The sequence below is a fragment of the Lepidochelys kempii genome, chromosome 20, assembly GCF_965140265.1.
Source record: "Lepidochelys kempii isolate rLepKem1 chromosome 20, rLepKem1.hap2, whole genome shotgun sequence".
Classification (NCBI taxonomy): Eukaryota; Metazoa; Chordata; order Testudines; family Cheloniidae; genus Lepidochelys; species Lepidochelys kempii.
In genome coordinates, this window is record NC_133275.1 from 2032019 (window position 1) to 2059988 (window position 27970).

At 69.8% G+C, this 27970-nt stretch overlaps 1 protein-coding gene across 8 annotated transcripts; it reads right to left on the reverse strand.

Annotated features, from left to right (window-relative positions):
- On the reverse strand, window positions 1-26748 carry ITGA7 (integrin subunit alpha 7). Of its 8 annotated transcripts, XM_073318410.1 has the most exons (27): window positions 26086-26499; window positions 14188-14315; window positions 13723-13802; window positions 13028-13283; window positions 12540-12671; window positions 12110-12229; window positions 9502-9709; window positions 9203-9396; window positions 8770-8858; window positions 8437-8564; window positions 8075-8170; window positions 7398-7459; window positions 6850-7019; window positions 6601-6750; window positions 5928-6040; window positions 5440-5644; window positions 5283-5363; window positions 4550-4629; window positions 4261-4338; window positions 3940-4042; window positions 3362-3538; window positions 2917-3024; window positions 1710-1823; window positions 1399-1497; window positions 1199-1324; window positions 795-907; window positions 196-285 (listed from the first exon to the last, which is right to left on the reverse strand). In XM_073318410.1, exons 1-26 carry the CDS (start codon window positions 26253-26255, stop codon window positions 797-799), a joined length of 3378 nt encoding a protein of 1125 aa, XP_073174511.1. In that variant the 5' UTR covers window positions 26256-26499; the 3' UTR covers window positions 196-285; window positions 795-796. The 8 variants fall into 8 exon arrangements, with proteins under 8 accessions (XP_073174512.1, XP_073174517.1, XP_073174516.1 ...); XM_073318411.1 differs by lacking the exon at window positions 795-907 and having other exon boundaries at window positions 1-285; window positions 26086-26748; XM_073318416.1 differs by lacking the exons at window positions 795-907; window positions 26086-26499 and adding an exon at window positions 24221-24359 and having other exon boundaries at window positions 1-285.
- Between the last annotated feature and the right edge of the window lie 1222 nt (window positions 26749-27970).

Genomic DNA, 27970 nt, shown 5'->3' on the forward strand with positions numbered 1-27970 from the left:
CCCCCATCAGGCCCCCCCGAGTCCTGGGGAGCCGCCCCGAGGTTTGAAGTGGCGCCAGCCAGCAGGCTCCCGCGTGGGTCGCTGCCCCAGGCAGGACGGGGGTGCCTAGCCCGAGACGGGCACAAGGCTGTCGCTGCCCTCGCTCCAGTTTGTCACCCAGTCCTTCCTCTGGATGGTGCCCGTCTTCTCCTCCCGGAACAGCTGGCGCTCCTCCCGGGGGATCTTGATGGCGTGGAACTGCGGCACCGCGGCCTGCTGGTGCCGGGTGCGCCTGAAGAAGCCCACCTGGAAAGAAGCCAGAGAAATGGAGTCAGCGCCCGGCCCCCCTGGCAGAGGCCCAGAGGCTCCCGCCCCACGGGGGGGGGGGGTGCCTGGGGCAGGGCTGGGCCGTGGCAGGCAGAGGCTGCATTGGGCTGAAGCAGGGGTGCCCCCACGTGCATCAGAGGGGGCGATGGGAGGCCAAGGCAAGAGACAGCGTCACCTCCCCTGCAGGTCTGCGCCAGGCTCATCCCCACGCGGCAGGGACGGGCCCAGCTCCTTCAACGCCCCTGGCAACTCCCAGCCCGACGGCCCCGGGCCGGGGCACCCAGCACACGGGCATGCAGCCTGCCACACCCAGGCGCTGGCAGACACACACCCCCCCCATCGGCACCCGCCCCGGCACACCCAGGCTCTGGCCTGGCAGGACCCCCAACAGGCCTGGCACACCCGCACACTCATGCATTGTTGCTTCAGATGCTCTTGCACACCCGAGCACGCCCCTCGTGAACGGGGGGGGCGGGGGGGACTGTTACCGCTAGGCCTCCCCGGCTTGTTTCTCCACCTCGGAGGGCTGCACGGCCAGCTGGGCCCGGTAATAGTTGGCAGCGTACGGGGCGGCTCGGCTGCTCCGCTGGAAGAAGCCGCACTGGGGAGGAAGCAAGGCCGAGGCGAGAGCATCAGGCCCGGGCCAGAGCGCCGGACCCAGGGGACGCCGGGGCAGGAATTTCCCTGGGTGGAGCGAGGGGGCAGGGGAGCTGGAGGAGGCTGGGGAATCTTGGGCCCTAGGGAAGGGGAGTCCCAGGGGGTGCACGGGGAGGGGGTGTTGCTGGAGGTGGGAAGGGGCAGGGGCCCAATCCCTGGGGGCACATCTGCCCTGGAGCAGAGACCCCCAGGCAGGGGCCAGGGTAGCCGGGTCCCCCCTCCCTCCTGCTCTCACCTTCCACAGGATGGAGACCAGCAGCCCCAGCACCAGGACCCCAGCCAGCACCGCGATCAGGATGATCCACCAGGGGACACCCCGGGCCACCACCACGCTCGGGTCCAGGTAGATGGTGACGGGGATCTGTGGGGGAAGGGATCAGCAGGATCAGGACCGGGAGGCGGGGCAGGGCTGTGGGGGAGCGGCCAATTAGGTACCTGCGTGGCGGCGTCCTTCAGCACCAGGCTCTGGACGGTGGATTTGACGGTGATGTTGGCGTGGACGAGCAGTTCCACGGAGGTCACGGCCGGGTACTCCTGGGGGCAGGGACATGGCTCAGCCTGGCGCCCACACCCGGCCCCCCCGCCCCCCCGAACCGTTCCAGGCGGATGCAGGTTTCTGCACCATTTCCTCTCATAACGTGCGGTGCAGCAGCGACTCGGCCCCTGCGGCCCACCCCAGAGCTGGCTGCAGGGCAGGCCAGAGCCCTGCGGGGAGCCTGCGTCCCCCTTGCCGGCCGCCGGCTCACCTCCAGGAAGGTGCTATTCCACAGGCGCCCCCAGGCAGTGAGCACGGCCGAGCGGTTGAAGCTGAAGAGCGGGCACCGGAAGACGAGGCAGCGGGCGGTGCCCCGGGCGCAGTCCTGGAGCGGGGAGACAGCAGGTCAGTGGGCTCCGGGCAGTGAGGGGCGGGGGGAGCCTGACCCAGGTGGACAGCGGGCGGTGGGGGGGTGTGACCGTCCGTGGCTGCTGTGCGGTGCAGTGTTCAGGGCCCAGCGCGCTCCACCCCAGAGGGGGTTGCGGGGGCGAGCCCTGGGTATCCAGGCTGGAGAGCACTTCACCGTGTGCGGGGAGGAGAGATTCCCATCTGTGATGAAGTGGGACTCTTCTTAATGTTTCCTCTGAATAGTGTGGGGGTGCCTCAGTTTCCCCTAGGCAGTTCTTAAGTCTCTAGGGGGTGGGATAAGGGTGTATGATCATTGCAGAGCCCTAGAGGGCAGGTGTGTGCAGGGGTCTGGACACAGAGAATGGCCGACACCCTGTTTCCTGGCAACTGATGGCCTGGGCCCTTCCCCCCCTGCAAGGTGAGAGCTAAAGGGTTGGAGAACAAAGGAATCAGGTGACCTCCTGGCCCGGGACAGGGACAAAGCCCAGAGGAGGAGGGGCTGGAGGGAGTTTCAGTTTTGGGGCTGGCTGGGACATGGAGTGAAGTGCAGACGTGGTTGTCTGGCTCACTGCCCCCCAAAATGGACCCAGCTGAGGGGTCCCGTTCTCTGCACCCACAAGCTCTGTGTTAGACCATGTTCCTGTCGTCTAATAAACCTTCTGTGTTACTGGCTGGCTGAGAGTCACGTCTGACTGCGGAGTTGGGGGGCAGGACCCTCTGGCTGCCCCAGGACCCCACCTGAGTGGACTCGCTGGGGGAAGCACACGGAGGGGCAGAGGAGGCTGACGGCTCCGAGGTCAGACCCAGGAAGGTGGAGCCGGGTGAGCTGTGTGTCCTGCAGACAGGCTGCTCCCAGAGAGGAGACTTCCCCAGAGTCCTGCCTGGCTTCATGGGGAGCAGTTCCAGAGCATCGCCCAGGGACTCCGTGACACCATCCCCCCCACACACATACAAACACACAAGTGACCCCCAAACCCCCAGCCCAGCACCCACACCAGCCCCAGTGGGGATTACCCCAGCCCCCTCCCACCCCGCCTGCCAGGATCTCCACCCCACAGAGCCGCTCTCACCAATGTGACGTTCTTCCTCTCAGCGTGGGCACGGTGCCACCAGGACCCCGTGCTGGGCACCTCCGGGGGCTCGGCCTCCCTCCTGCTCCTGCCCTGGCCGGGACCCTCCTGGGGGCAGCGGGAGAGGTCACCGGGCAGCTCCGTCTGGGGCTCCTGCCCCCCATAGTCCCCCCCAGCCCCTCTGGGATGCTGCAGCACGAGCTGTGCCCCCCAATGCCCCCTCCCCCCATGGCAGGACCCTCTGGGGAGGCTGGGCTCTCCCCCCCATGGCCCTGTGCCCCTGCACGGCTGGGCACCGCTTAGGGCAGGGCCCCAATCCCCATAGCTCCGTCCCTGCAGCCGGGGGCTCCAGTGCCTCGTTCCCCTCCCCCCGGGGAACCCCAGTCCCCTCAGAGCCAGAGAAACCCCGAGATGGGCAGCAGCTCCCCGCCCCCATGCCACGTACCAGTGCCAGCTGTAGGGGGTTGGCTGCCGGGCTGCAGGCCACGCGCTGCCCGGGCCAGGCCACCAGCTCCAGCCGCAGTGGGTAGAGCAGCCACTTGCCGTTGGCAATCTCGTGGGGCCACATGAGGTTGAGGAAGGCCGAGCCCAGGGTGCTGAGCGACTGGCCCCGGTTGGAGACCTGCAGGGGGGCAGGGACCCTGAGCCAGGCGCCGCCAGGGGAGACAGGAGCCCTGGCTCTGGGATGAGCAGGGGATACCCTGGAGCCAGGACCCCTCTGCCCCCGAGTGCCCTCCAGCCACTCACCGGCTTGAGTCTGTGGGGCAGGGTCAAATGCCCGTCCACCCGCCCAGATGGGGAAACTGAGGCACCGAAGGGGGAAGAGATTGAGCTGGACATCCTGACCCCCAGCCCCCCTGCTCTAACCACTAGACCCAGCTCCCCCACCCCAGCTGGGAATGGACCCTGGCGTCCTGATCCCAGCCCCGCCATGATCCGCAGCTCTAGACCCCAACCCTTCTGCAACCATGGGGCGGGGGGGAATGCCCCGGGAGCCGCCCCTCCCCCGAGCGGGGTACTCACCATCACCTCGTAGCGCACGGCGCTGCCCACCTGGCCCTCGCTGCGCATGGCGCTCTCGCCCAGCACCCGGCCGCCAAAGAACAGCTGCCGTGGGACAGCCACGCTGCGGGGGGGAGGGCAGGCTCAGGGGGGGCGGGGGGAGCCCCGCAGAGCCCCGCCCCCGTCCCCACCCCATCCCGCCCAGACGGCTCGCCCCGCTCCCACCCCAGCCCCTGACAGCTCCCCCTGCCCCAAGCTGCCTCGCCCCTGCAACCACCCTCGACGGCTCGTCCCTTCCCCCGCCCGGGCCCCACCCCCAGACGCCCCATCGGGGGCACTCACCCCGTGACCGACAGGGGCAGCTCAATGACCACACGTGCCCGCGCCGTCACAGGCCGCAGCCCCGGCTGCTCGCTGATCCTGGGGGGAGAGTTGGGGGTGGGGGCGTCATGGGGGCTTCCCCCACAGCAACCCCCGCAGTGACCGGCTTCGATTCCTCCGCCCCCGCCCAGCCCCCGCCCGGCCCCTCTGCTGCCCAGTAACCCCCATCGCCTGTTTGCTCCCTCCTACCCCCCCCAGACTCCCCTCCGGGCGCCCCCTACCCCCACCCAGCCCAGCAGGGGGCGCTCACGTGCTCAGCTCCAGCTGCATCTCCAGCTCCCGGGTCTCGATGGTGATGCCCGAGGTGCTGACGACGAGATAGAACCGCACCTGGGGGGCAGAGGGATCAGAGCCATGGGGGGCAGAGGCCAGGGGGAGCAAAAGGGAGGTGGTGAGCTCTGGGCGCAGTGCGGGGGGGGGAGCGAGGTCTGGGCGCAGTGCGGGGGGGGAGCGAGGTCTGGGCGCAGTGCGGGGGGGGAGCAAGGTCTGGGCGCAGTGCGGGGGGGGAGCAAGGTCTGGGCGCAGTGCGGGGGGGGAGCAAGGTCTGGGTGCAGTGCGGGGGGGAGCGAGGTCTGGGCACACTGGAGAGGGGCACTGGAGGGGGAGCGAGGTCTGGGCGCAGTGCGGGGGGGAGCGAGGTCTGGGCACACTGGAGAGGGGCACTGGAGGGGGAGCGAGGTCTGGGCGCAGTGCGGGGGGGGGAGCGAGGTCTGGGCGCAGTGCGGGGGGGAGCGAGGTCTGGGCGCAGTGCGGGGGGGGAGCGAGGTCTGGGCACACTGGAGAGGAGCACTGGAGGGGGAGCGAGGTCTGGGCGCAGTGCGGGGGGGAGCAAGGTCTGGGTGCAGTGCGGGGGGGAGCGAGGTCTGGGCACACTGGAGAGGGGCACTGGAGGGGGAGCGAGGTCTGGGCGCAGTGCGGGGGGGAGCGAGGTCTGGGCGCAGTGCGGGGGCTGGGGGGCAGGAATTTGGGGGGCTGATCCCCACCTGAGCTCCACGCTTCATGGGGCTCCCCAGCTCACACTGCACTTGCGAGGCGTTCGGGTTGGGCAGGCAGGGCTGCTTCTCCTGGAAAGGTCGAGAAATCAGAGCCCGGGGCCTACAACCCCTGCCCCTGCCCCCCACCCGCGCCCCCCTCCCATACCAGGCCGGGCCCGGCCCACGCGTCGTGGCCCCGGACGCCGGAGTAGGGCAGGGCCTCGGGGAAGGTGGCCGTGAGCAGGGCCTCGTGGGCGTCGTCCCCGTCCCGCTGCGGGGCCGCTGGGTCCGAGGGCAGGTTGGTGACCTGGATCTCCAAGGCCACGTCCTTCTGGTCGCTCATGGCGAAGACGGCGGTGCCATCGGAGTCCCTGCGGCGGAGAGAGGCAGGCCCAGTGCCACGGTGAGGGGCCCCCGCGGGCAGCAGCCCAGAGACCCCCCCAGCTCCCCACCTCATCCTGGAGACAGCGGGGGGGCAGCATGCGGGGAGCTACTGCCCCGGAGGGTGGGATCTGCCCCCAGCCCCTCCCCTTGGATAGATCCCGAGCCCCCCGCTGGGAGTGACCAGGCCAGCGGGTCTGAGAGGGGTCAGTCCGCGTCTATGACGCCTCCCCCAGCCCTGCGAGCCCCGGGCTCAGCCCCAGCCCCCCTCACCTGGGCAGGGGCAGAAAGTCGGAGTAGCCCACGCGGGAACAGAACCGGTACTGCAGCTGGAGGTTGCTCTGGCAGATCTTGTCCTCCCCGCAGCCCTGCTTCAGAAAGTTCACCTGGGGACAAACGCCCCGGTGGGGGGGGGCGGGGGGGCTGTCACGGCCCCAGGCAGCGCTCCTCCCGCTCCGCACTGCACCCGCCCCCCAGCAAGGGCTCCCCCGCCCAGGACTTTCCCGCCCGGAGCCCAGCTATGCCCGCAGCCCCGACAGTCGACGCCTGCCCTGGGGTGGGGCCCGGCCCCAGCAGCTCGGCACAGGGCTCACTCATCCAGCACTGGCATGCAGCCCCTTCGGGGTGGGGCCCGGCAGCTGGTCCCCAGGACACAGCAACCCCCCAAAGGCTGAAACCGCCAGGAGGGGCAGAACAGTCCCCAGCGCCGGGCGCTGGCCAGGGCACCCTGGCGGAAGGCACCAGGGGATTGGCACTGCCAGGAGCTCTGATCCCACAGGACAAGCTGCTCGCAGGGCAACGGGCCAGGGGTAGCTGATGGAGGGGGGACAGCGCCTCCTGCAGGAGCCTGTTCCTTGCGGGTCTCCCGTCCGCGTGCTGAGCAGGCCTGACCCCGCTGAGCGGGAGCCCAGGCCCCCGGGGGCCGTCTCCCAGGAACCCCCCTCACCTCTTCCCTCTGGCTGCTGGGCAGCTGGGCGTTCAGCACGGGTATCAGCGGGGGCAGGGCGCTGCCCTGGACCTGGCGCTTGCTCCGGGCGTGCTCGATGCTGTACGTCAGCACCACGACGATGGGGCGGAGCTTGTCCCGGATGCTGTCCTGCAAGGAGAGGGAGCAGGGGGCTGAGCCCGTGGCACACTGGGGGGCAGCGGCAGGGGCAGGGGCAGGGAGGGGCGGGGCTGGGGCAGCAGGACGCACCTGGAGCTGGAAGGTGGCCTTGACACAGGCAGGGGCACGCTGGTGGGGCAGCTCCACCACGTCCGAGAACTGGTGTTCGGGGTCCGTGGGCTTCCGGTCCAGGAAGGCGACTCTGGGGGCCTGGCCCCGCTTCCGCCGGTCCACGTCAGCGTCAAAGGTGTACGCGAGCACTGGGGGAGCAGGGACGGAGGGCATGGGCTCTGCTGTGGGGGGATGGCTCACCCATCAGCCAAATGCAGCCACCTCTGGGGTGGGCACGGCAGTTGTTTATACAGGGATCTGTCACCCAGTGCTGAGATGCAGCCACCTCTGGGTTAGGGCTCCCCAGGTAGGTTAGAGCACCCTCAGGGTTGCTCTGGGTTATGTCCTGCTTCCTTTAACATCCTCTGGGCTCTGGGACACAGAGAATAGCCATGGGGCAGCGTGCTCTGGGTGTCTCCCTGTGCCGGGTCCGGGAGTAGGGCCAATGCAGAGGGGGGTATTCTCGACGGGTATCCCCCCACCCCCACCAGGCCTGGGGAGTGCGGGCCTGGCCCGGCAGTACTCACTGACGCGGGGGCTGTAGCTGGCAGGACTGGCTTTGTAGCTGAAGCAGGCTCGTACTTCCACGCTGCCCAGGGAAAACACAGAAAGGCTCGAACTCAAACCAGCCGTCCCCCCTGCCAACGGCAGAGCTGAGACCCTTGCCCCCCACCCCCGGCTAGGGGGACTCGGCACCCCACCCTCCGGGGAGGAGGAGGAAGAGCAGGGCCAGCTGGTTCCCTGCGTAACCCGGCTCTAAGCAGCCTCTGGGAACAGGAATTTGCCCCTTTCATCGGGGTCAGAGTGCGCCGCTGCCCTTGAGACGGGCAGCATTAACCCCATTGTACCCCTGGGGAAACTGAGGCAGGGATTGGCCCAAGGCTCAACAACAGGTCAGTAGCACAGCTGGGCACAGAACCCAGGAATCCTGGCTCCCAGCCCCCCTGCTCTAACCACCAGACCCCACTGCCCTTCCAAAGCTGGGGATAGAACCCAGGAGTCCTTGGTCCCTGCCCCCACTCCCTACTGGCTCTAACCACTAGACCTCCCTCTCTCCCCGGGTGTGGAATGTGTACGTGGCTGGCAGGGGTCGGGGGGTTTCTAGGCACGGGGGTGATACAGGCCCAGCTCTGGATCCCAGGGAGCCTGGGGGTGGGGGTGAGGACGGGCAGCCCCCTCCCCAGGACCGGAGGGCCGCTCTCACCAGATGCCCAGTTGGCGGGGGCAGTTCCTGCTCTCCAGGTCGATGTTCTGGGGGGAGAGGGAGACGTTCTTGGAGACGTGGATGACGGGCCGGGCTCTGCAAAGCAAGAGGGGAAACCGCTGGCAAAGGCGCCCAGCCGGACCGCGCCCCGTCTGCACCAGGCCTCCAGCTCTGCCCAGTGCACCGGGCGGCCCAGCCCCTCCCGCACGCCGGGCACGGTTGGAGCCGTCGGCTGCACCAGCGTCGCCCACGTGCTGATCCAGCCGGCTGCAGTGCGATGCCCGGGGCCGGGGGGGGCGTCCCACCAGGCCCTGCCCAGCACACGGCTCCCTCCCGCAGGCCTGGGGGCGGCCGGCGCCCACCTGTACAGCACCACGCTGTCCGAGAGCGAGCCAACGAGCAGGTCCGGGTAGAGATTCCCATCTACGTCCAGGCCCCCGGACAGGGAGTAGCCGAAGGTCCTCACCCCAACGCCTTCCCCGTCCAGGACCTGCAGGGGGACAGACGGACGGACGGAGAGCCGGGGACGCTGCAGCTGCCTCTTGGGGGCGGAGCCGCCAGCGTTTAGGACAGGAAGTGAAGGGGGACCCTGGACCCCAGCGGGCCGGTGTGGGAGGGGCTTGGGGAGGAGCCCGTGGACCCCGCAGTTCAGTGACATCCCCCCCCCCCTCGGTGCCCTGCTTGCGCCCTCTCACCTGGGCCGGTTTGGTGACGATGCCCAGGCTGCTGCCATGGTAGATATAGACCTTGCCGGCTCCGTCAAATGGGGCTCCCACGGCGATATCTGGGGACGGGGGGGCAGGGTTATGGCTGGAGGAGGCCAAAAGGGGGTCTGCACCACCCGGGCACTTGGGCCAGAGCTAGGGCAGTTCCCCTGCCCAGAGCTGGATACTTGCCACGTGGGGGGGTCCCTCCCCTCCTGCAGGGGCGGCTCCAATCCCCAGACCCCGTAACCAGCCCACACCCACGGGGGAGCCCCCCGAGGGACGGCACTGTCTCCCCAGAACGCAGGACACCAGATCAGACCCAGCCAGGCTGACTTTGCCCTGCCTTTGCTGGCACTTGGCTCCCCCGATCCCCCCTCTCGCCCCGAGCAGACCCCCTCCCGCCGACTCCCCAGCCCCTCACCCTGGAAGCCGTCCTGGTTGAGGTCCCCGAGGGCAGTGAGGCTGATGCCGAACATGGAGTGGGACGTGCCATTGAGGCGGACGGGGCGGGTGCCCGCCCAGCGCCCTGCTTGGTTGATGTAGACGTAGGCCGCCCCGCCGATCTCCTCCTGCCGGTCGAAGAAGTGGGGCGCCCCCACCACCAGGTCCATCCAGCTGGGCAAGGGCAGAGGGCAGTAGGGTCAGGCCCGGCCCCTGCCAGCTCCCGCCCCACGCCCAGCGCCCACCAGCCCCAGGGAGCCCGAGACGCCCCCGGCTCACCCGTCGCTGTTCAGATCCACCACGGCCACGGCGTAGCCGAAGGAGGAGGTGAGCTGCTCCCCGGGCAGGATGACCTCGGGCACCAGGCGGTTGACGTTGTCCCGTCGCAGGATCACCACGGCCCCCGTGTGGTTGGCCCGCGGGGCCCCCGTGACAAAGCTGAGCTGGTTCTGCTGGGTCAGGCCCTTCCCCGAGTCCACGGAGAAGCCTGCAGAGGGGGGCAGAGAGACAGGCGGAGTTGGGGGGGGTTCCCCAGAGCTGCAGGCCCCAGGGCTCCTCAGGAGCAGCAGGCCAGGGACTGCCCTGGCCCTACTCAGCTCGGGTGGGGAGAGGCCAGCCCAATCGGGCCCCCCCCACTGGCTGAGCCCCCTGCTGCTGCATCCCGGGGGGGATACACGGGCTCTGTCCAATGCCGTGCCGTCGGCCAGCGCAGCCCGGGCGTACGTGGGCCCCGCACCAGCCAGACGCACCGAGACCGCTGCCCCCTGCTGGATGGAAGCAGCAGGGCCCCTGCATGTGGCAGAGGCTCTGTACTGCGCAGAGCTAGTGGGGATTCCCCGTAGCTGCAGTAGCATGGGCTAGGCTGGAAGGACCTGGCACCTAACCTGCCCCCCGCAGTCACGCCTGGGGCTCTTTGAGGCTGGATAGAGTCTCCTCCGGCCACCGACGACACCTCCCCCCCCAGGGGGAGATGAGAGGTTTGGCTAACACACACCGAGCTCACAGGCTCCTGGGGGCTGGACAAAGTTCGGGGGCGGGGGGTGGCTATGGGGCACCAGATGTGGACTCCACCCACTCATCCTCAACCCCACCACATGGCCTAAAGCCAGGCCCCCTGCCCCCTCCTCCATATCGGGGTGGCCCAGACCACAGTGATCCCCAGCGCCCGGCCCCTCTGCTGCTCCATGTGTCTGTCTGTCCGTCTCTCTCTGCTCGGCCCCCCTCAGACATTTGGCCTGAGGACCCGGGATACAGCCACGGGGGCGGGATGATGCGGGGGCCGCAGGACACGCCTCATATTTCAGATACCAGAGTCCCCGCCTGGCCCCCAGGTCCCAGCATGGGGGGGGGCGGGGGCAAGGCCCAGCTGGCGAACACCCGGCAGGGTGGGGGAGGGGTGACAGTTCCGCAAAGGGGGGGGTTCCCTACAATGCTCAATGGGCGGGGGGGAGGATTGCACAAAAACAGCAGCTGGGTGAGCCCTCCCCCCCCACACACACTAACATGTCTCTGCTCTCCCCGGGCCTCCGGCGGCCCCTCGCCGTGCCTCAGTTTCCCTGCGGTGCTCTCTAATAGCCCGTTGGACCACCCAGCCTATTGGACCGGCCTGTCAAAAATTAGAGGGAACATTGGTGGAGGGTGTCCGGTGGTTAGAGCTGAAGGAGGTGGGGGTGGGAGTCAGGACTCCTGGGTTCTATTCCAGCAGCTCCAGGGATGCGGCTCCCCCGGCTGGTTGCTGAGGGGATGATGCCAGGCAGGGCGTGCCCATGCCACGGCCGAACCCCCCAAGCGCTGCTCCGTGCCGGCCGTCTCTGGGGCCCAGGCCGGCAGTGGGTCAGCATGTGGGAGCTCCCTGCAGGCAGGAGTGGAGGCAAAGGGGGGCAGCAGCTGGGGCTCAGCGAAGGGGGGCACATCCTGTTGGCATGCGCTGGGGAGAGCCATGCACCCCCGAGCAGAGCGACACCCCCACGCACCCCACAGGACACACCACGTGCAACACACAGCCCAGGGCACCTCGGGGACTCTTCCAGGCTCCGCGACCCTCTCCCACCGGGGATCCCCAGCCCCCCACGGCTGCTGACCCCCCCACCCAGGACACCCCAGCCCGGATGGGACCAAGTGCCCGTCCCCGGAGCCTGGAACGTTCCCCGATGGCACGAGACGCTCACGCCCGGCAGTGGAGCTGGCCTCCCCCAGCGCTTGGGCTGCCCTGACTCATCGCCTCCCCCCGGCACCCAGGGGGGCAAGGGACGGTGCAAGCGCCTGGAGATGTGAGGGGTGGGGGATCCTCCCCCCCCCGCTCGGGGCCTGGGGACAGCGGGACGCCCCTCTGAGCAGGGAAGGGTTCACACCCCACCCCAGTGCCTGACTTGCACGGCCACCAGAGGGCAGCAGAATCCGTGTTCCCGGGGCAATGAGCACCGGGACGGGCAAATATCTGGGCACTAGCCTCCAGCCGGGCACATGCAGCCGCAGAGCCGGGGGGAACGGCCGGTGCACCAGCAGGGAGAGAACCATGCAGGGGTGGGGGTGTGGGTGTGTGCGGGGTGCGTGTGCAAGGACGGTTTGTGCACGCACATGGGGACCTGCCTAGGGAGGGGCAGGGGTGAGTGTGAACGGGCGTGTGGGGCTGCGTTCAGGGAGGGGCATCAGTCACCCCTCTTCCCCCCCCGCCCCGAGCTATAGGGCAGCAGGACCCGGGCGTGGCGCCCCCCGCTGGCCCAGGAGCAGAAAGGAGTTTTCGTTTCCGCTCAGCTCCAATCGCCAAGAGGAGAACGCCGAGCTCCGGGGGGAGGCAGCCGGCGTCCCCGGGGGCGGCACAGAGCCGGGCGCCCAGCCAGCCGCTCGCCGACAGGCGGGCACCTCGCACGCCGCCGCGGTTACAAACCTAAGTTGCTATTCTGGGCCACGTCGCCGACGGTGCCGGGCAGCCGCTCGCCGGGCTCTGCCGTTTTATACACCAGCTGATCGGGGTCTGCGCTATGCACGTTTGTCATAAACAGCAGCCCTGTGGGGCCGCGCCAGGCCAGAGGGCGGGGGGGGGGGGGAGAGAGAGAGAGAGAGAGGGTTAAAGGATGGAGACCCCTCCCCACCCAGGCAGTGGGGAGCCCCAAGCAAGGGCACCGAGGGGTCGGCCCCCCGGGCAGCAGTGGCTTGACAGAGACGCTCCGATCACCCCGTTTCCCTCGCTGATTTCCTTCCTGGCGGGCCCTGGGGCTGACAGACTCGAACGGCCGCTGCCAACGGCCAGGGGCGGGTTTAGCCCTGGTGCCCGGCCCTGCCCGTGGCCCTGCCCGCCGCCTGGCAGCGCTCCCTACCGAAGTAGCTGTTGGCGGGCACGGGGATGAGGGAGGGGTCCTGGTCCTTCTCCCCCCCGGCTTCGTAGGGCCCATCGTCGTAGGTACCCAGCTCCAGGGAGCTCTGGTTAACGAGCTCCACGCGCAGGTCCCCTGCCAAACCAGAGAGGGGTTAGTGGGGGCAAGGCGGCACGGGGGCGGGCAGAGGGGGCCCGGGCACAGAGATTGGAGCTTCCAGCGTTGGGTCTGAACTGAAGGTGGGCACACTCCCTAAAGAGAGAAATGGTGCACCCCTTCCCCCGCCCGCCCCCCCCCAGCCACGGGCCCCTTCCCCCACCCTGCCCCTCCCCTGCCATGCACTGTTCCCCACCCTGACGAGTTACCGCCAGTCCCAGGATAGCTGGGCCCATGCTCTGATCCGGGGGGGCGCCCAGTCCCCATTGTCTGTGGGCATGGGGTGAGAGGAGGGAACCCCCCCGTTCCCCCGCGCCATCCCCGCCCCGGCTCACCCTTCCAGTTGTAGGTGCCGGGCGCCCCGAAGAGGATGTAGTGGTTGTCTGCGGTGAAGCCGGCCGACACCCCCTGCTGGCAGAAGCCGAAGCGGTCGTGGCCCTGGGGGCGCCCCTCGCAGAACTTCCACTCGCCCCCGTCCAGCTCCTCGCCCACCGTCAGGTCCTGGCTGAGCACGTAGCAGCGCCCGATGACGTCCCGCGTCTCCAGCGGCTGGTTCACCCGGTTCCGCGACTCGTAGAGGTGGGCGCAGGTCTGGGATCGAGCCGGGGGGGCGGGTTAGAGAGGGTCCCGTATGCCTGATGCCTCTCCCCTGCTCACACCATCACTCGTGAAACACGAGGGCCTCGCTGCTTGGGGAGGCAGGACGCAGGGGACCCAGCTCCTCGGCTGCTGGCTCTGGGGAGCGACTGGCCTCAGGCCACACAGCGAGTCAGCAGCAGAGCTGGGAATGGAACCCAGGTGTCCTGGCCCAGCCCCCCTGGCCTAACCACTGGCCCCTCCACACCCTTCACAGCCAGGGAGCGAAGCCAGGTGTCCTGGCCCAGCCCCCCTGGCCTAACCACTGGCCCCTCCACACCCTTCACAGCCAGAGAGCGAAGCCAGGTGTCCTGGCCCAGCCCTCCTGGCCTAACCACTGGCCCCTCCACACCCTTCACAGCCAGGGAGCGAATGCCCCAGCAATGCCACTCACCGCGATCTTGCCACCGGCGCCTTGGCTCGTCACACTGACCCCCAGCCACTGGTTCTCCTTGCTCTCCTTGTGCAGGTCCACTGGGGGAGAGGCGCAATCAGCCGCCATGCAGACAGCCCCCCGGGGCCCGCGACGGAGACCCACTGCCCCCCCCAGCCCTCCCCTTACAGCAGACCCTTGGCCCAGGATTTCCACCCACTCCGCCATGGGCAGCGCCGGGCACCAGCCCAGAGACAGCTCGGCCATGGGCCACGCGCAAGGAAACGGGGCTAGATCCTGCTTCTGGCTGCAGCGGTGTAAATCAGGAGTAACTCCCCACCCATTTCAATGGAGTCACTCTGGATTTACCCCAGCGTCACTGAGGGCAGGGTCAGCCCCCCCCACACACACACACACTGGGGATTTACCCTGGTGCCACCAAGGGCAGGTCCTGGCTCCCACCCCCCAGCCCCGGAATGACCGTACCTCCCTCGTCGATGGGCACGCGCCAGCAGTCGTCGATCTCGTGGGTTAGGGGGCAGGCGTAGAGGCCGCCCGTCCGGTTAGCCCTCTGGCCCGGGAGGGCTGGTGCCTGCGGGGCACCCACCAGCATCCTGGGGGGAGACGGGCGAGCGTCAGTGGAAGGCGGGAGACGGGGGCAGCCGCAGCTGGACGCCCCTCGGGACAGGGTCCGGGGGCTGCAGCGACGCCGGGCTCTGAGCCTGGGGGGCACAAGGGGCCCATGTACAATTGCCAGGTGACACCCCCTGCCCCCCGGGTCAGTGCCGGCTGCGGGGGAGGGTCGATGCGTGGCCGAAAGCAGCTGCCAGCCCTGGGACAGCAGCGCTGCGGTGACCCCCAGGAGTGGGATAAAGCCAGTGATGAGCTGCCAAACTCTTAACACCAGGTTCCCTCCTCACCCCACGAGGGGGTCGTTGCCCCCCCCCGTCTCCCGGACTCCTGCCCCATCCAACCCCTCACGTTCCTTGACACCCCCCCCCCAGAACCGGGCAGGAAGGTCTCGTGGGCCACCGTAGCGGGTGCCCAGCCCGCCCCCAAGAGCCAGAGGGACCTGCGGGGGGCGAGGGGGGGAGACCCGGCGGTGCTTACCTGGGGCAGCTCCCAGAAAGCATCCGGCCGGGGTCTCTCCGGCTGCTAGGGGCGGGGGAGCGTAGCTGGAGCCCCCACGGGGAAAATTTGATGGGTGCAGACCCCCCACCGGCAGCTGCCCGCCCCGTGCCCAGCCCCAGCTCACCTCTGCCCCGCCCCCTCCCCTGAACCCACCGCCCCCTCTGCTTCTCTGCACCCCCCCGGCTCCTCCCCTAAACCCACCGCCCCCTCTGCTTCTCCACGCCCCCCGCCCCCTCCCCTGAACCCACCGCCCCCTCTGCTTCTCTGCACCCCCCCGCCCCGCCCCCTCCCCTGAACCCACCGCCCCCTCTGCTTCTCCGCACCCCCCCGGCTCCTCCCCTAAACCCACCGCCCCCTCTGCTTCTCCACGCCCCCCCGCCCCCTCCCCTGAACCCACCGCCCCCTCTGCTTCTCTGCACCCCCCCACCCCCTCCCCTGAACCCACCGCCCCCTCTGCTTCTCTGCACCCCCCCGCCCCGCCCCCTCCCCTGAACCCACCGCCCCCTCTGCTTCTCCACGCCCCCCCGCCCCCTCCCCTGAACCCACCGCCCCCTCTGCTTCTCCGCACCCCCCCGGCTCCTCCCCTAAACCCACCGCCCCCTCTGCTTCTCCACGCCCCCCCCGCCCCCTCCCCTGAACCCACCGCCCCCTCTGCTTCTCTGCACCCCCCCGCCCCGCCCCCTCCCCTGAACCCACCGCCCCCTCTGCTTCTCCACGCCCCCCCGCCCCCTCCCCTGAACCCACCGCCCCCTCTGCTTCTCTGCACCCCCCCGCCCCGCCCCCTCCCCTGAACCCACCGCCCCCTCTGCTTCTCCACGCCCCCCCGCCCCCTCCCCTGAACCCACCGCCCCCTCTGCTTCTCTGCACCCCCCCGCCCCCTCCCCTGAACCCACCGCCCCCTCTGCTTCTCTGCACCCCCCCCGCCCCGCCCCCTCCCCTGAACCCACCGCCCCCTCTGCTTCTCCACGTCCCCCGCCCCCTCCCTGAACCCACCGCCCCCCTCTGCTTCTCTGCACCCCCCCGCCCCGCCCCCTCCCTGAACCCACCGCCCCCTCTGCTTCTCCGCACCCCCCCGGCTCCTCCCCTAAACCCACCGCCCCCTCTGCTTCTCCGCACCCCCCCACCCCCTCCCCTGAACCCACCGCCCCCTCTGCTTCTCTGCACCCCCCCACCCCCTCCCTGAACCCACCGCCCCCTCTGCTTCTCCGCACCCCCCCGGCTCCTCCCCTAAACCCACCGCCCCCTCTGCTTCTCCGCACCCCCCCACCCCCTCCCCTGAACCCACCGCCCCCCTCTGCTTCTCTGCACCCCCCCACCCCCTCCCCTGAACCCACCGCCCCCTCTGCTTCTCCGCACCCCCCCGGCTCCTCCCCTAAACCCACCGCCCCCTCTGCTTCTCCACGCCCCCCCGCCCCCTCCCCTGAACCCACCGCCCCCTCTGCTTCTCTGCACCCCCCCACCCCCTCCCCTGAACCCACCGCCCCCTCTGCTTCTCCGCACCCCCCCCGGCTCCTCCCCTAAACCCACCGCCCCCTCTGCTTCTCCACGCCCCCCCGCCCCGCCCCCTCTGCTTCTCCAGCGCCCCCGGCTTCCCGCCAATCAGCTGTTCGGCGTGTTCAGGGGAGGAGCCGGAGGCGGAGCGGAGGTGGGCTGGGGCTGGAGGTGGGGGCTCTGCACCCATCATATTTCCCCCGTGGGGGCTCCAGCCCCGGAGCACCCGTGGAGTCGGTGCCTAACTCTGAGATAGCGCGTGGTTAAATTTAGAAGCGGTTTTAGAACCGGTTCTCCCTCGCGGATCAACCGGTTCTAAAAGGGCTTCTAAATTTAACAACCGGCTCCAGCTCCCCACTGCCCGTGGGTCTCGGGCTCCCCTGGCCAGATGTGCTGGGGGATTTGGGGGAGAGCAATGGGCCCAACAAAGTCAATCCACGAGCTGGTGCCCAGTCGGCAGATGGGAGCAAGCTTGGGGTCACTCCTGCCCCGGGGCGGGGTCCAAGCTGGCACCCCGAGAGGGGAGCGGCCCCATGGCCCATTCCCCGCCTCCTGCCCCCCGCCATGCCCGCCTTCCAAAATCAAACAACTAATCAATCAAACGCCTGGATGTAGGAGCCAGGGGGAGGGGCTTGGATAGGCCCCGCCCCTCTCACCAATTTGAACACCCCCCCCAATCCCTGACCCAGGACCATCACAAAATCTGGATGGGGATTTTTCCATTGTGGTGGCCAAGGCCGCGGGCTGGGGCGGGGAAAGGGGCAGGCGGCTGTCCCGGGGGCAGGACACAGGGGTCCAGTGCTCTGGGATCGGGGCGCCCAGCCCCAGCCAGGGACCGGGCCGGGGGGCCCTGCTGTGGGGAGGAGGAGTGGGCACGATGGGGCTGGGGTGGTGACAGGCACCTGGCTGAACAGTCGGGAGGGGACCCGTGGCTCAGGACGGGGGGAGGGCTCCCGGGGGCTCTGCCCACGTAGGACGAGGGGCTCCCCGCAGGGCACCCCACACGGATGGGCCGTGCCCAACAGCTGCAGCCTCGAAGGGGAGCCAGCTGTTCTCAACCGCCCCGGGCCGCTCGCTGTGAGGGGGGCAAAGAACAGCTGGATCCCCCCGCCCCCAGATTTCAGCCTGTCCCTAGCACGCCTGCCTCACGCCCCCGGTACCAGCTGCAGGGTCACAGGCAAGGGGCCGGGGGGCAGGGCACTCGCCCAGTGCCAGAGACTGCAGCCTGCCCGAGACAGAGAGAGAGAGACGGGGCCAGAGCCCCGCGCGACCCCCCACCGACCCGCACCCCCAGAGCCCCACGCGACCCCCCACCGACCCGCACCCCCAGAGCCCCACGCGACCCCCCACTGACCCGCACCCCCAGAGCCCCACGCGACCCCCCACCGACCCCCCCACCGACCCACACCCCCAGAGCCCCCCACAACCCCCCACCGACCCGCACCCCCAGAGCCCCGCGCGACCCCCCACCAACCTGCACCCCCAGAGCCCCGCGCGACCCCCCACCGACCCACACCCCCAGAGCCCCGTGCGACCCCCCACCGACCCCGCACCGACCCGCACCCCCAGAGCCCCACACAACCCCCCACCGACCCGCACCCCCAGAGCCCCGCGCGACCCCCCACCAACCTGCACCCCCAGAGCCCCGTGCGACCCCCCCACCGACCCGCACCCCCAGAGCCCCACGCGACCCCCCACCGACCTGCACCCCCAGAGCCCTGTGCGACCCCCCACCGACCCCCCACCGACCCGCACCCCCAGAGCCCCACACAACCCCCCACCGACCCGCACCCCCAGAGCCCCGCGCGACCCCCCACCGACCCGCACCCCCAGAGCCCCACGCGACCCCCCACCGACCTGCACCCCCAGAGCCCCGCGCGACCCCCCACCGACCCGCACCCCCCAGAGCCCCGCGCGACCCCCCACCGACCCCCCACCGACCCGCACCCCCAGAGCCCCACACAACCCCCCACCGACCCGCACCCCCAGAGCCCCACACAACCCCCCACCGACCCGCACCCCCAGAGCCCAGCGCAACCCCCCACCGACCCCCCACTGACCCACACCCCAGAGCCCCACGCAACCCCCCACCGACCCGCACCCCCAGAGCCCAGCGCAACCCCCCACCGACCCGCACCCCCAGAGCCCCGCACAACCCCCCACTGACCCCCCACCGACCTGCACCCCCAGAGCCCCACGCGACCCCCCACCGACCTGCACCCCCAGAGCCCCGCGCGACCCCCCACCGACCCGCACCCCCAGAGCCCCACGTGACCCCCCACCGACCCGCACCCCCAGAGCCCCACGCGACCCCCCACTGACCCGCACCCCCAGAGCCCCACGCGACCCCCCCACCGACCCCCCACCGACCCACACCCCCAGAGCCCCCCCACAACCCCCCACCGACCCGCACCCCCAGAGCCCCGCGCAACCTCCCACCGACCCCCCCACCAACCTGCACCCCCAGAGCCCCACACAACCCCCCACCGACCCGCACCCCCAGAGCCCCGCGCGACCCCCCACCAACCTGCACCCCCAGAGCCCCGCACGACCCCCCACCAACCCACACCCCCAGAGCCCCGTGCGACCCCCCACCGACCCCCCACCGACCCGCACCCCCAGAGCCCCACACAACCCCCCACCGACCCGCACCCCCAGAGCCCCGCGCGACCCCCCACCGACCCGCACCCCCAGAGCCCCACGCGACCCCCCACCGACCCGCACCCCCAGAGCCCCGCGCGACCCCCCACCGACCCCCCACCGACCCGCACCCCCAGAGCCCCACGCGACCCCCCACCGACCTGCACCCCCAGAGCCCCGCGCGACCCCCCACCGACCCGCACCCCCAGAGCCCCGCGCGACCCCCCACCGACCCCCCACCGACCCGCACCCCCAGAGCCCCACACAACCCCCCACCGACCCCCCACTGACCCACACCCCCAGAGCCCCACGCAACCCCCCACCGACCCGCACCCCCAGAGCCCCGCACAACCCCCCACTGACCCCCCACCGACCTGCACCCCCAGAGCCCCACGCGACCCCCCACCGACCTGCACCCCCAGAGCCCCGCGCCACCCCCCACCGACCCGCACCCCCAGAGCCCCACGTGACCCCCCACCGACCCCCCACCGACCCACACCCCCAGAGCCCCGCGCGACCCCCCACCGACCCGCACCCCCAGAGCCCCGCGCGACCCCCCACCGACCCCCCACCGACCCGCACCCCCAGAGCCCCACACAACCCCCCACCGACCCCCCACTGACCCACACCCCCAGAGCCCCACGCAACCCCCCACCGACCCGCACCCCCAGAGCCCCGCACAACCCCCCACTGACCCCCCACCGACCTGCACCCCCAGAGCCCCACGCGACCCCCCACCGACCTGCACCCCCAGAGCCCCGCGCCACCCCCCACCGACCCGCACCCCCAGAGCCCCACGTGACCCCCCACCGACCCCCCACCGACCCACACCCCCAGAGCCCCGCGCGACCCCCCACCGACCCGCACCCCCAGAGCCCCACGCGACCCCCACCGACCTGCACCCCCAGAGCCCCGCGCGACCCCCCACTGACCCCCCACCGACCTGCACCCCCAGAGCCCCACACAACCCCCCACCGACCCGCACCCCCAGAGCCCCGCACAACCCCCCACGGACCCCCCACCAACCCGCACCCCCAGAGCCCCGCACAACCCCCCACCGACCCCCCACCAACCCACACCCCCAGAGCCCCGCACAACCCCCCACCGACCCCCCACCGACCCGCACCCCCAGAGCCCCACACAACCCCCCCACCGACCCCCCACCGACCCGCACCCCCAGAGCCCCACGCAACCCCCCACCGACCCGCACCCCCAGAGCCCCACGCAACCCCCCACCGACCCTCCACCGACCCACACCCCCAGAGCCCCCCACAACCCCCCACCGACCCGCACCCCCAGAGCCCCGCGCAACCTCCCACCGACCCCCCACCAACCTGCACCCCCAGAGCCCCGCGCGACCCCCCACCGACCCGCACCCCCCAGAGCCCCGCGCGACCCCCCACCGACCCGCACCCCCAGAGCCCAGCGCAACCCCCCACCAACCCCCCACCGACCCGCACCCCCAGAGCCCCCCACAACCCCCCACTGACCCACACCCCCAGAGCCCAGCGCGACCCCCCACCGACCCGCACCCCCAGAGCCCCGTGCAACGCCCTGCACAACCCCTCACCGACCCGCACACAAAACACCCCCGCAAAACCCCCCCCACAGCCCTGCACTCCCCTGGTGCTCACCACCCCCAGGCGGTTACACACACAGAGCCTGCCTCTCCCCCCCAGAGCAAACCACTGAGTTTGCCCTTGACTGAGGTGAAACCCAAGGTGTGATCTAACACCTGGGGGGGGCGGGGAGGAAAGAGGCCAGGGCTGGGAGAAGAGGGGACTCTCACACCCACAGAGCTGGCTGGTGGGATGGGGGGGAGCAGTGACCCCACCCCAGGCTGCACCCAGAGCAGGGAGACAGACAAGGTGAAACTGACCTGGGAAATGGGCAAGGCCACCCCACCTCTGCAGACTGGGAGGGGGAGGGATGGGGATGGGGGGGCTGGATCCTGGGCGGTTGGGGGGAGGCAGGGGAGGGCAGGTTCTGATGGGAACAGCCTGGAGCACCGGCCAGGAGCCAATCACCACATGCAATAAATAACCAGGACCAGAAGCTGCCGCGTAGTCAGGGACATAATCACCAGGTAATTAATATCCGGGGAACTCTGAGATAGCGCGTCTGGGGGAGAGGGCGACGGAGCAGGGGGGGTCTCTGCTCTTGGCTGGGATCAGGACTCAGCTGCGGGGGTCACGCTCCAGTCTCAGGGCCACCACACCGGACTGACCCGGAGCCAGGGGCGGGGATCAGGCCCCTCGCCCACCGGCAGGCGCCCAGCACCGGGAGAGGTGCCGCCTGCCCCAGACAAGCCCCCAGCCCCCCCATGGGAAGGGTTTGCCCAAGCCTGGGGCGATGGCAGCATTGGGCCGCACGCACACGGCTCCCTCGTGCACCAGGACAGCAGCCTGCCCCGCGCCTGTCCCGTCCCGTGCACACACCCCGGGCACGGGCCCTGGCACAGCGATGGGCGAACTCCTGTTTCCTGGCGGCCCCAGCCACGCTCCTCCCCTCGGCACTGCACGTGCCACCTCCTGACACGCTGGCAGCTGGGCACGCGCCCAGATCTGTGCCCTGCGCCCTGGTGCACGGACTCGCTCTCGCCCACGACTGGCCGGGACGCTGGGCCCTGGTGACAAGAGGGGGCCGGGATGTGCCTGGGGCCAAGCAGCCAGGACTGGCCACAGCTTCAAAGCAGGGGGGTTCCTGCAGCCAGCAACTCTGGGTGGCCACCAGCCCCAGGCTGCCACGCACAGGGACCCCGGGGGCAGCAGGACAGGGGCCAGGGCGCCCAGCAGAGGCCAAGGAGCCCATGACGCAGGCCCCGGCAGCAGGCGGTGAGGGGTCCCCCGCAGCCCCAAAGGGGAGGGAGGTGGAGAATCCTGCCCCAAAGCCGCAGGAGGACCCGGCTCTGCCTGGGACCTCCCGGGGCGGAGACCCCCAGCCAGGCCTGGGCCGAGTCTGGAGCACCCCACAGCCACTGGCCCAGCCCAGACCCGGCAGCGAGTGGGGACAGGGGCCCTGCAGCCCTGCCGGGGGAGCTGGGCTGGGAAAGGGCCTTAGGGGCCGGGACCTGGGGCTTGGCTTAGTCCCATTGTTCTCGCCAGTCCGCCCGTTCCCTGACTAGCACCAGGCCAGCAACAGCAGATTATGGAGCCCCCGCAGCCGGCGCTCCTGCCCCGCCCCCCACAGCACCCCCCGCTGGGAGCTGCCCCCAGCCAGCGCTCCTGCCCCGCCCCCCACAGCACCCCCTGCTGGGAGCTGCCCCCAGCCCTCCCCCCCAAACAGCACCCCCTGCTGGGAGGCCCCCCCCCCGCCCCTGCAGCCTGCGCTCCTGTCCCATCCCCCGCTGGGAGGCCCCTCCCCCGGCCAGCACATCTGCCCCATCCCCCACAGCACCCCCTGCTGGGAGTCTCCCCCCCCCCCCCCCCCAGCCAGTGCTTCTGCCTGCTCCCGCAGGGAAAGAGAAGCCAAAGCAGCAGGGCAGCTCACGAGAGGAGATAGAGCCGGAGCCGGTAAAAATAAACTGGAATTCACTCCAAATAACTCGGCAGCAACATGCCCAAAAAAGGACAGGGACAGAGAGATCCCATGAGCGTCTGTGCTGGCCCAGGGCACCATGGCAGCCACCTCGGGGGTCCCAGGGGCTTGGCACGGTGCCACCCCACACCTTCCCTATGCCCCCACCCAACTCCCCACTGGGAACGCACCAATGCTGCCTCGGTTTCCCCAGCGGCCCACCCTGCTGCCATCCCCACTTAGCTCCCCAGCTAAGCCCTCTGGGGCCCCTGCGTCCCATGGAGATTTAGTTTCCCTTTGCATCACTGCTGATCCCAATGCAAGGCACGCCAGGCGCATCATCCTGGGCTGGTGCCACAGGCCGGCTTCGCGCTGGCGTCAGTCAAGATAAAGAACCCGAGTCACGCCCGGCTAACGCCCTCAGGCAGCAGAATCGGGGCCCAGGACTGGGCAGGATCTTTCCTTCTCCCTCTGTCCTGGGCAGCAGGACACCTGGGTTCTATTCCCAGTTCTGCCACTGACCCACTGAGTGACCTTGGGTGAGCCCCAGCCTCTCTGTGTGACTCAGTTTCCCCTCCTGCCTCTTGGCTGTCTTATCTAGTTAGACTGAGCTCCGCAGAGCACAGATGGTCTCCAATTCTGCTGGTGCAGCGCCTGGCACGACGGGGTCCCGATCCCAGGTGGGGCCCCTGGGCACTGCGGCCCTATAAGCCCTACCCCTGGGTTTGCACCTCGCTGCCAGACCAGCACACAACACTTTGTGCTCCCTGTGCGCTGTGGAAGTGACTGCGCAAGGCACTGGGAATCGGCCGGACACAGAGCTGACGCCGAGGGTCCCAAAGGGCGAAGAAACAAGCCAGGTGGACCCCAGAAATACCCCAGTGCCAGGGATGGGACGGACCCAACTCGCAATCCAAAGCCCTCGGCGCCGAGCCTCCCCCCTCGGCAGCGTGCGACGGCCCAGCCCCTATTTGCACTAATCCTGCACTTTGTCCATGCAAACGCCCGGGTGGCTCCGAGCAAGAGCAAATCCCCCCGTGGGGAGGAATTCCAGGAACGTTTGACGGGGCTTCACCCTGGAGAACAAGGAACATGACCAAAGTCCCCCGTCCCCACCCCCAGTAAACAGACAGTCGCACGTAGCAGCCCTTCCTGTGCCAACCGGGGCGTGAGATCCCAGCTGCCCCAGCACCCGTTCCTTAGCCAACGGACCGGCCTGCGCCCTGCCCTGCTGGGAGAGGGGCTGGCATTGCACTAGCTCAGCCCAAAGGGACTTGGTTTTACAGGAGTTTTTACCTTCTCTGGGCAGCGACCACCCCTCCATCGACCCCCAGGGACAGATCGGGTCTAAGTGCGCGGAGCCAGTGAGGGCACTGCTCTGAGGACGCTCACAGCAGCCAGGGCTCCAAGTGGGGCTCCCGCTGCCAGGGGCCCAGCCCCAGGGGGAGCTGCCCCAGGAGCTCACACTGCTCCCGGAGCCCACAGCCGCTGCCCCCGAATCCCAGAGAGAGTTGGCAGGAACCACGACAGGCCAGGAGCCAACAAAGATCGGGCCGGAGGCGTGATGGGGGACAGCACATTCCCCTGGCTGCCACTGCGCCCAGGCCGGCCCTGCCTCACCACCAGCCATGACTCACCTGGCTTCAAGCAGCTGCCAGGAGCCCCCAGTTCACCCCCCCAGGTGTCTCAAGGGGGGGCACTGAAGAGCCCCTGGGGGGCATTATAAGACCACAAGCCTCACCCTCACTTCTCGCCCCACCTTCCGCTGTTGCTCTGTGCACTCGATGTGCCCCACCCCAGAGGTGGCACCATCCCAGCAGGGCGAGTTTGCAAAGGGGCTAGAGAAGCACCATATCCCCACCCCCGTGGAGCAGGCGTGGGGCCGATGCTGCTGCCAGCGGGGCAGGCCCAGGGGGAATCTCAGCCTCCCACCCGCACGGATCCAGCCAGCCCAGGGTCAGCGCTATTGATTTCTTCTCCTGGCTCAGGCTCCAATCCCTGCTGAATAATTCACAGGGGGCAGGACCCAGGGATTTGGGCCCAGGGCAGCTCGCAGAGTCTGGGCCCCTCACCTAAATGGCCCATTAATGATTCCAAGCAGGGCCCACAGCTTCATTAATATTCATCAGGGCTTCCTTTAACCCTTCGCAGGCTCCCTCGGCAGCAGGGCACACACTGGCCCAGCTGGGAGCCGCCTGCGTCCCTTGCCCCAGGCAGCCTTGTCCCTGCACCCAGTGAGAGCCCAGTGGGGCCGGGCAGAGAGGGCCAGAGCGGGGCACTGCCAGGCTGAGGACCGCAAAGCGCTGACATGGCCACTGTCCATTGCTCCTGCATCACCAGCCATGCCACCCGTACAGAGCTCAGCGGGCCCTAGTGGATAGAGCACAGCACTGGGCCCAGGGAGCCCTGGGTTCTGCTCCCACCTCTGCCGCGGGGTGACCTTGCCCAAGCCCTTTCCCCGCCCCGTGCCTCAGTTTCCCCATCTGCACAATGGGGATATGACACTGTAAAGTGCGGGGAGGGGGGATTATTACACAGCTCAGCTCAGCTCCGCCTCCCCCCCAACACATTCTCCCACCAGCATGTCTGTACCCCCCTGAAGGTGGGGGGGGAGGAACTGCGTGGTACAAGCTCCCCAGCCCGTGCCCCCTCCCACCCCCCCAAGGGATCTGGGCATCTTCTCCTCTTTGGGCAGCACCTGGGCTGCTCCAAATAGCGCCCCTCCTCTGCCCCCCCCGGGGGCACCAGCAGGGCCCCTGTGTCCAGGCGCAGAGCATCCAGCCTTGGCAGGAGCCCTGGCCCAGCCCCATCGGGTCCCTGTACTAGTCAGAGACGCCCCCAGATGCGCCCTGGCCTGCGCAGCCCCCATCCCTCTGGAGGGGATCCAGCTGCCCCCTTTAGGGTCCCAGAGACGGGAAGAGCACCTGACCTGACAGGTGCCACCCAAGGTCACCCAGGGAGTCAGGAAAAGAACCCAGGAGTCGGGCTCCTGCTCACCACTAACAACAGGTAGCTCTTAGGGGTGACTCCGGATTGACCCTGGGGGAGCTGAGATCCGAATCCGGCCCTGATTCCATTGCCGTGGGGGGTGACTCCGGATTGACCCTGGACAGACTCTGTCCCGGACACCCCTGAAGCCCGGGGCCAGTCTGGGTTTCCCACTGGAAGCTGGATCTGGCCCCGGGGCCCCACGAGCGGACCGGAGAGAATTCGGGGAGCAGGAGGGAGCGAACCCCGCCCCAGCGGGTCGGTGAAGTTCCGAGGGGTGGGGTGGGGGGGCGCAGGGCCAGGCAGCCTCCTGGGGTATCAGACGTGACCGTGCGAAACCCCCCCGCGCGGATCGGCGAGCGGAGACCCCCCCCGGGGAAGTTACTATTTAGAGCCAAGGGACAGAGCGGGGGGTGGGGGCTGAGCAGCCCCCCCACCCCGAAACTTGCTAGGAGCAGCGCCCGCGGGGGGGGGGTTGTTGTTTTACAAATACGGCCCCCCGCCCCCCCCCCGCAAAGGGAGCAAAACCCGCGTCCCGGGGCCGCCAGGGGAAGCGCCCGGGGACCCCCCCACGGGAAGGCTCCGGGGGGGGATAAGGCGACCCCCCCCCGCACTCACCAGCTGGCGGGCTCGGGCCGGAGCTGCCGGTGCAGGGCCACGGAGAAGCCGAACAAGCTGCCGCCGGCCCCGTCCTTCAGCAGCGGGTCGGTCCCGTCCAGGTTGAAGGCGGCGCCCGCCAGGAGCTGGAGGCCGAGGCAGGAGAGCCAGGCGCCCGGCGCCCCCCGCATGCTGCCGGCCCCGCTCCCGCAACGCGCCCGGCCCCGCTCCCGCAACGCGCCCGGCCCCGGCCCCGGCCGCGCCCTTCCCCGGCCGCTCGCTCGCTCGCTCGCTCGGGGCCCGAGGCAGGTGCGTGGGAACCCCCGCGGCCGAGCAGCGCCCCCCGGGCCGGGCAGCTGGCGAGGGCGCCGCCCCCCGCACGGGCATGTGCTCCGCAGGGGGGAACGGCCGTGCGGGGTGGGGTCGGGCAGGCAGCGAAGGAGGAGCCGGATCGCCGTGGGAAGCGGCCAGGACGCCAGAGCCCCGGGGAGTTTCACGCCCCGCGGGGTGACGGGCTCGGAACAAGGAAACGAGTCGCCCACTAGCTGCACCTGGCCCAGTTCCCGCTCCCAGGCAGCCCCCAGAGACCCCAGCTCCGCAGCCCGGACCCAGCCGGGCTGGCAGCCTTGCCAGTGCCCTGCGTTGTTCGCTGTTAACCAGCTGCCATGGTCCACCCCAGAGGCGGCTGCCTGTCAGCGGGAAGGGAAGTGACTGATCGTTGCCCTTTGCGTTTCAGTGTCCGTCTGTGAAGCACCTTGGGGTGCCCCCTCAGGCTGGAGCAGCTGGGAGGCCCCTGCCCCTGAGCTCCCTGCATCTTTCTCTCCAGCGCCCTGCCCCTGAGGTCCCAACGGCCGGAGCTGGGACTGGGGCAGTTGTGACCTTGGGCAGCCAGCGCCCCCTGCTGGGAGAGGCTGGGAAAAGAGGAGGAGGGCAGCAAGCCCCAGCAGCGGGCATGCCTATACCCTGGCCTGCCCGACCTTCGCTGCACAGCGTGGGCTGGAGGGAGTTTGCAAAGTGGGTAAGAGTGAATCCCGGGGCGCTCCCTTCCCGGGGAGGCCGGCGTGCAGCGCGGCTCCCACTGCAGGACGACTGCAACCGGGGGGGGGGGGGGAACGGCCAGGCCCCAGAGTGCAGGCCTGACCCCAACCGGGAGCAGGGTGGCCGTCACATTTTTCCAGCACATTTCCAGCTATTTTTAAACCGCTCCTGCTCCCCACAGGCTCTAGGAGATATTTGCGAGTTGGCAGGGCTGCCTGTGGCCACGTGAGTCAGCTCCGGCTCCAACGCTGGACGCAGCAGCAGAAGAATCAGGAGACCCGCGACCTTCCTCCCCCCCGGTTCACCTCCCATCCCCAGGGCCGAGGCAGAGCTGGGACAGATGGGGAACCCCACCCCTTGGCAGACCCCCATCTCTATGACCGGTTGCCTGACGGCAGACGGGCCCCAGGAGCTGCTCCCTCGCAGTGGAGCCTGGGAAAGGACCCAATTCAAGCCACCGTCCCAAGGAAGCATATGGATTTAGCGCCTGTTAACTCCCTCCACCTGCACATCCCCCCCCCGCCAAAAAAACCCATTCTGTGCCACACCCGAGATCAGACCCCCAAATTCCCCCCGCCCCGCCCCCTCGGCCCATCCGGCGGGAGAAGGCTGGTGTCACTCAGGCCCGGCTTCCGGGGGTGCAGACGTGGAGGCAGATGTGGCTGGGAATCGAGGAACAGCCAGTGTAAATGAAACCGAGCCTTGGGCCGTCCCTTCAGCCCTTGACACAGAGGGGCACTCAGCCATCTGTCTGCTCAAATCTCGGCCCGAAGGCCACACCCAGCAGCCAGGTCCTGGAGCCTGGTTAGCGAAGCAAGACGCTCTCTGTGTTTTCACTCCTGCTGCTCTTCTGTGGGGTTTGTAAAAC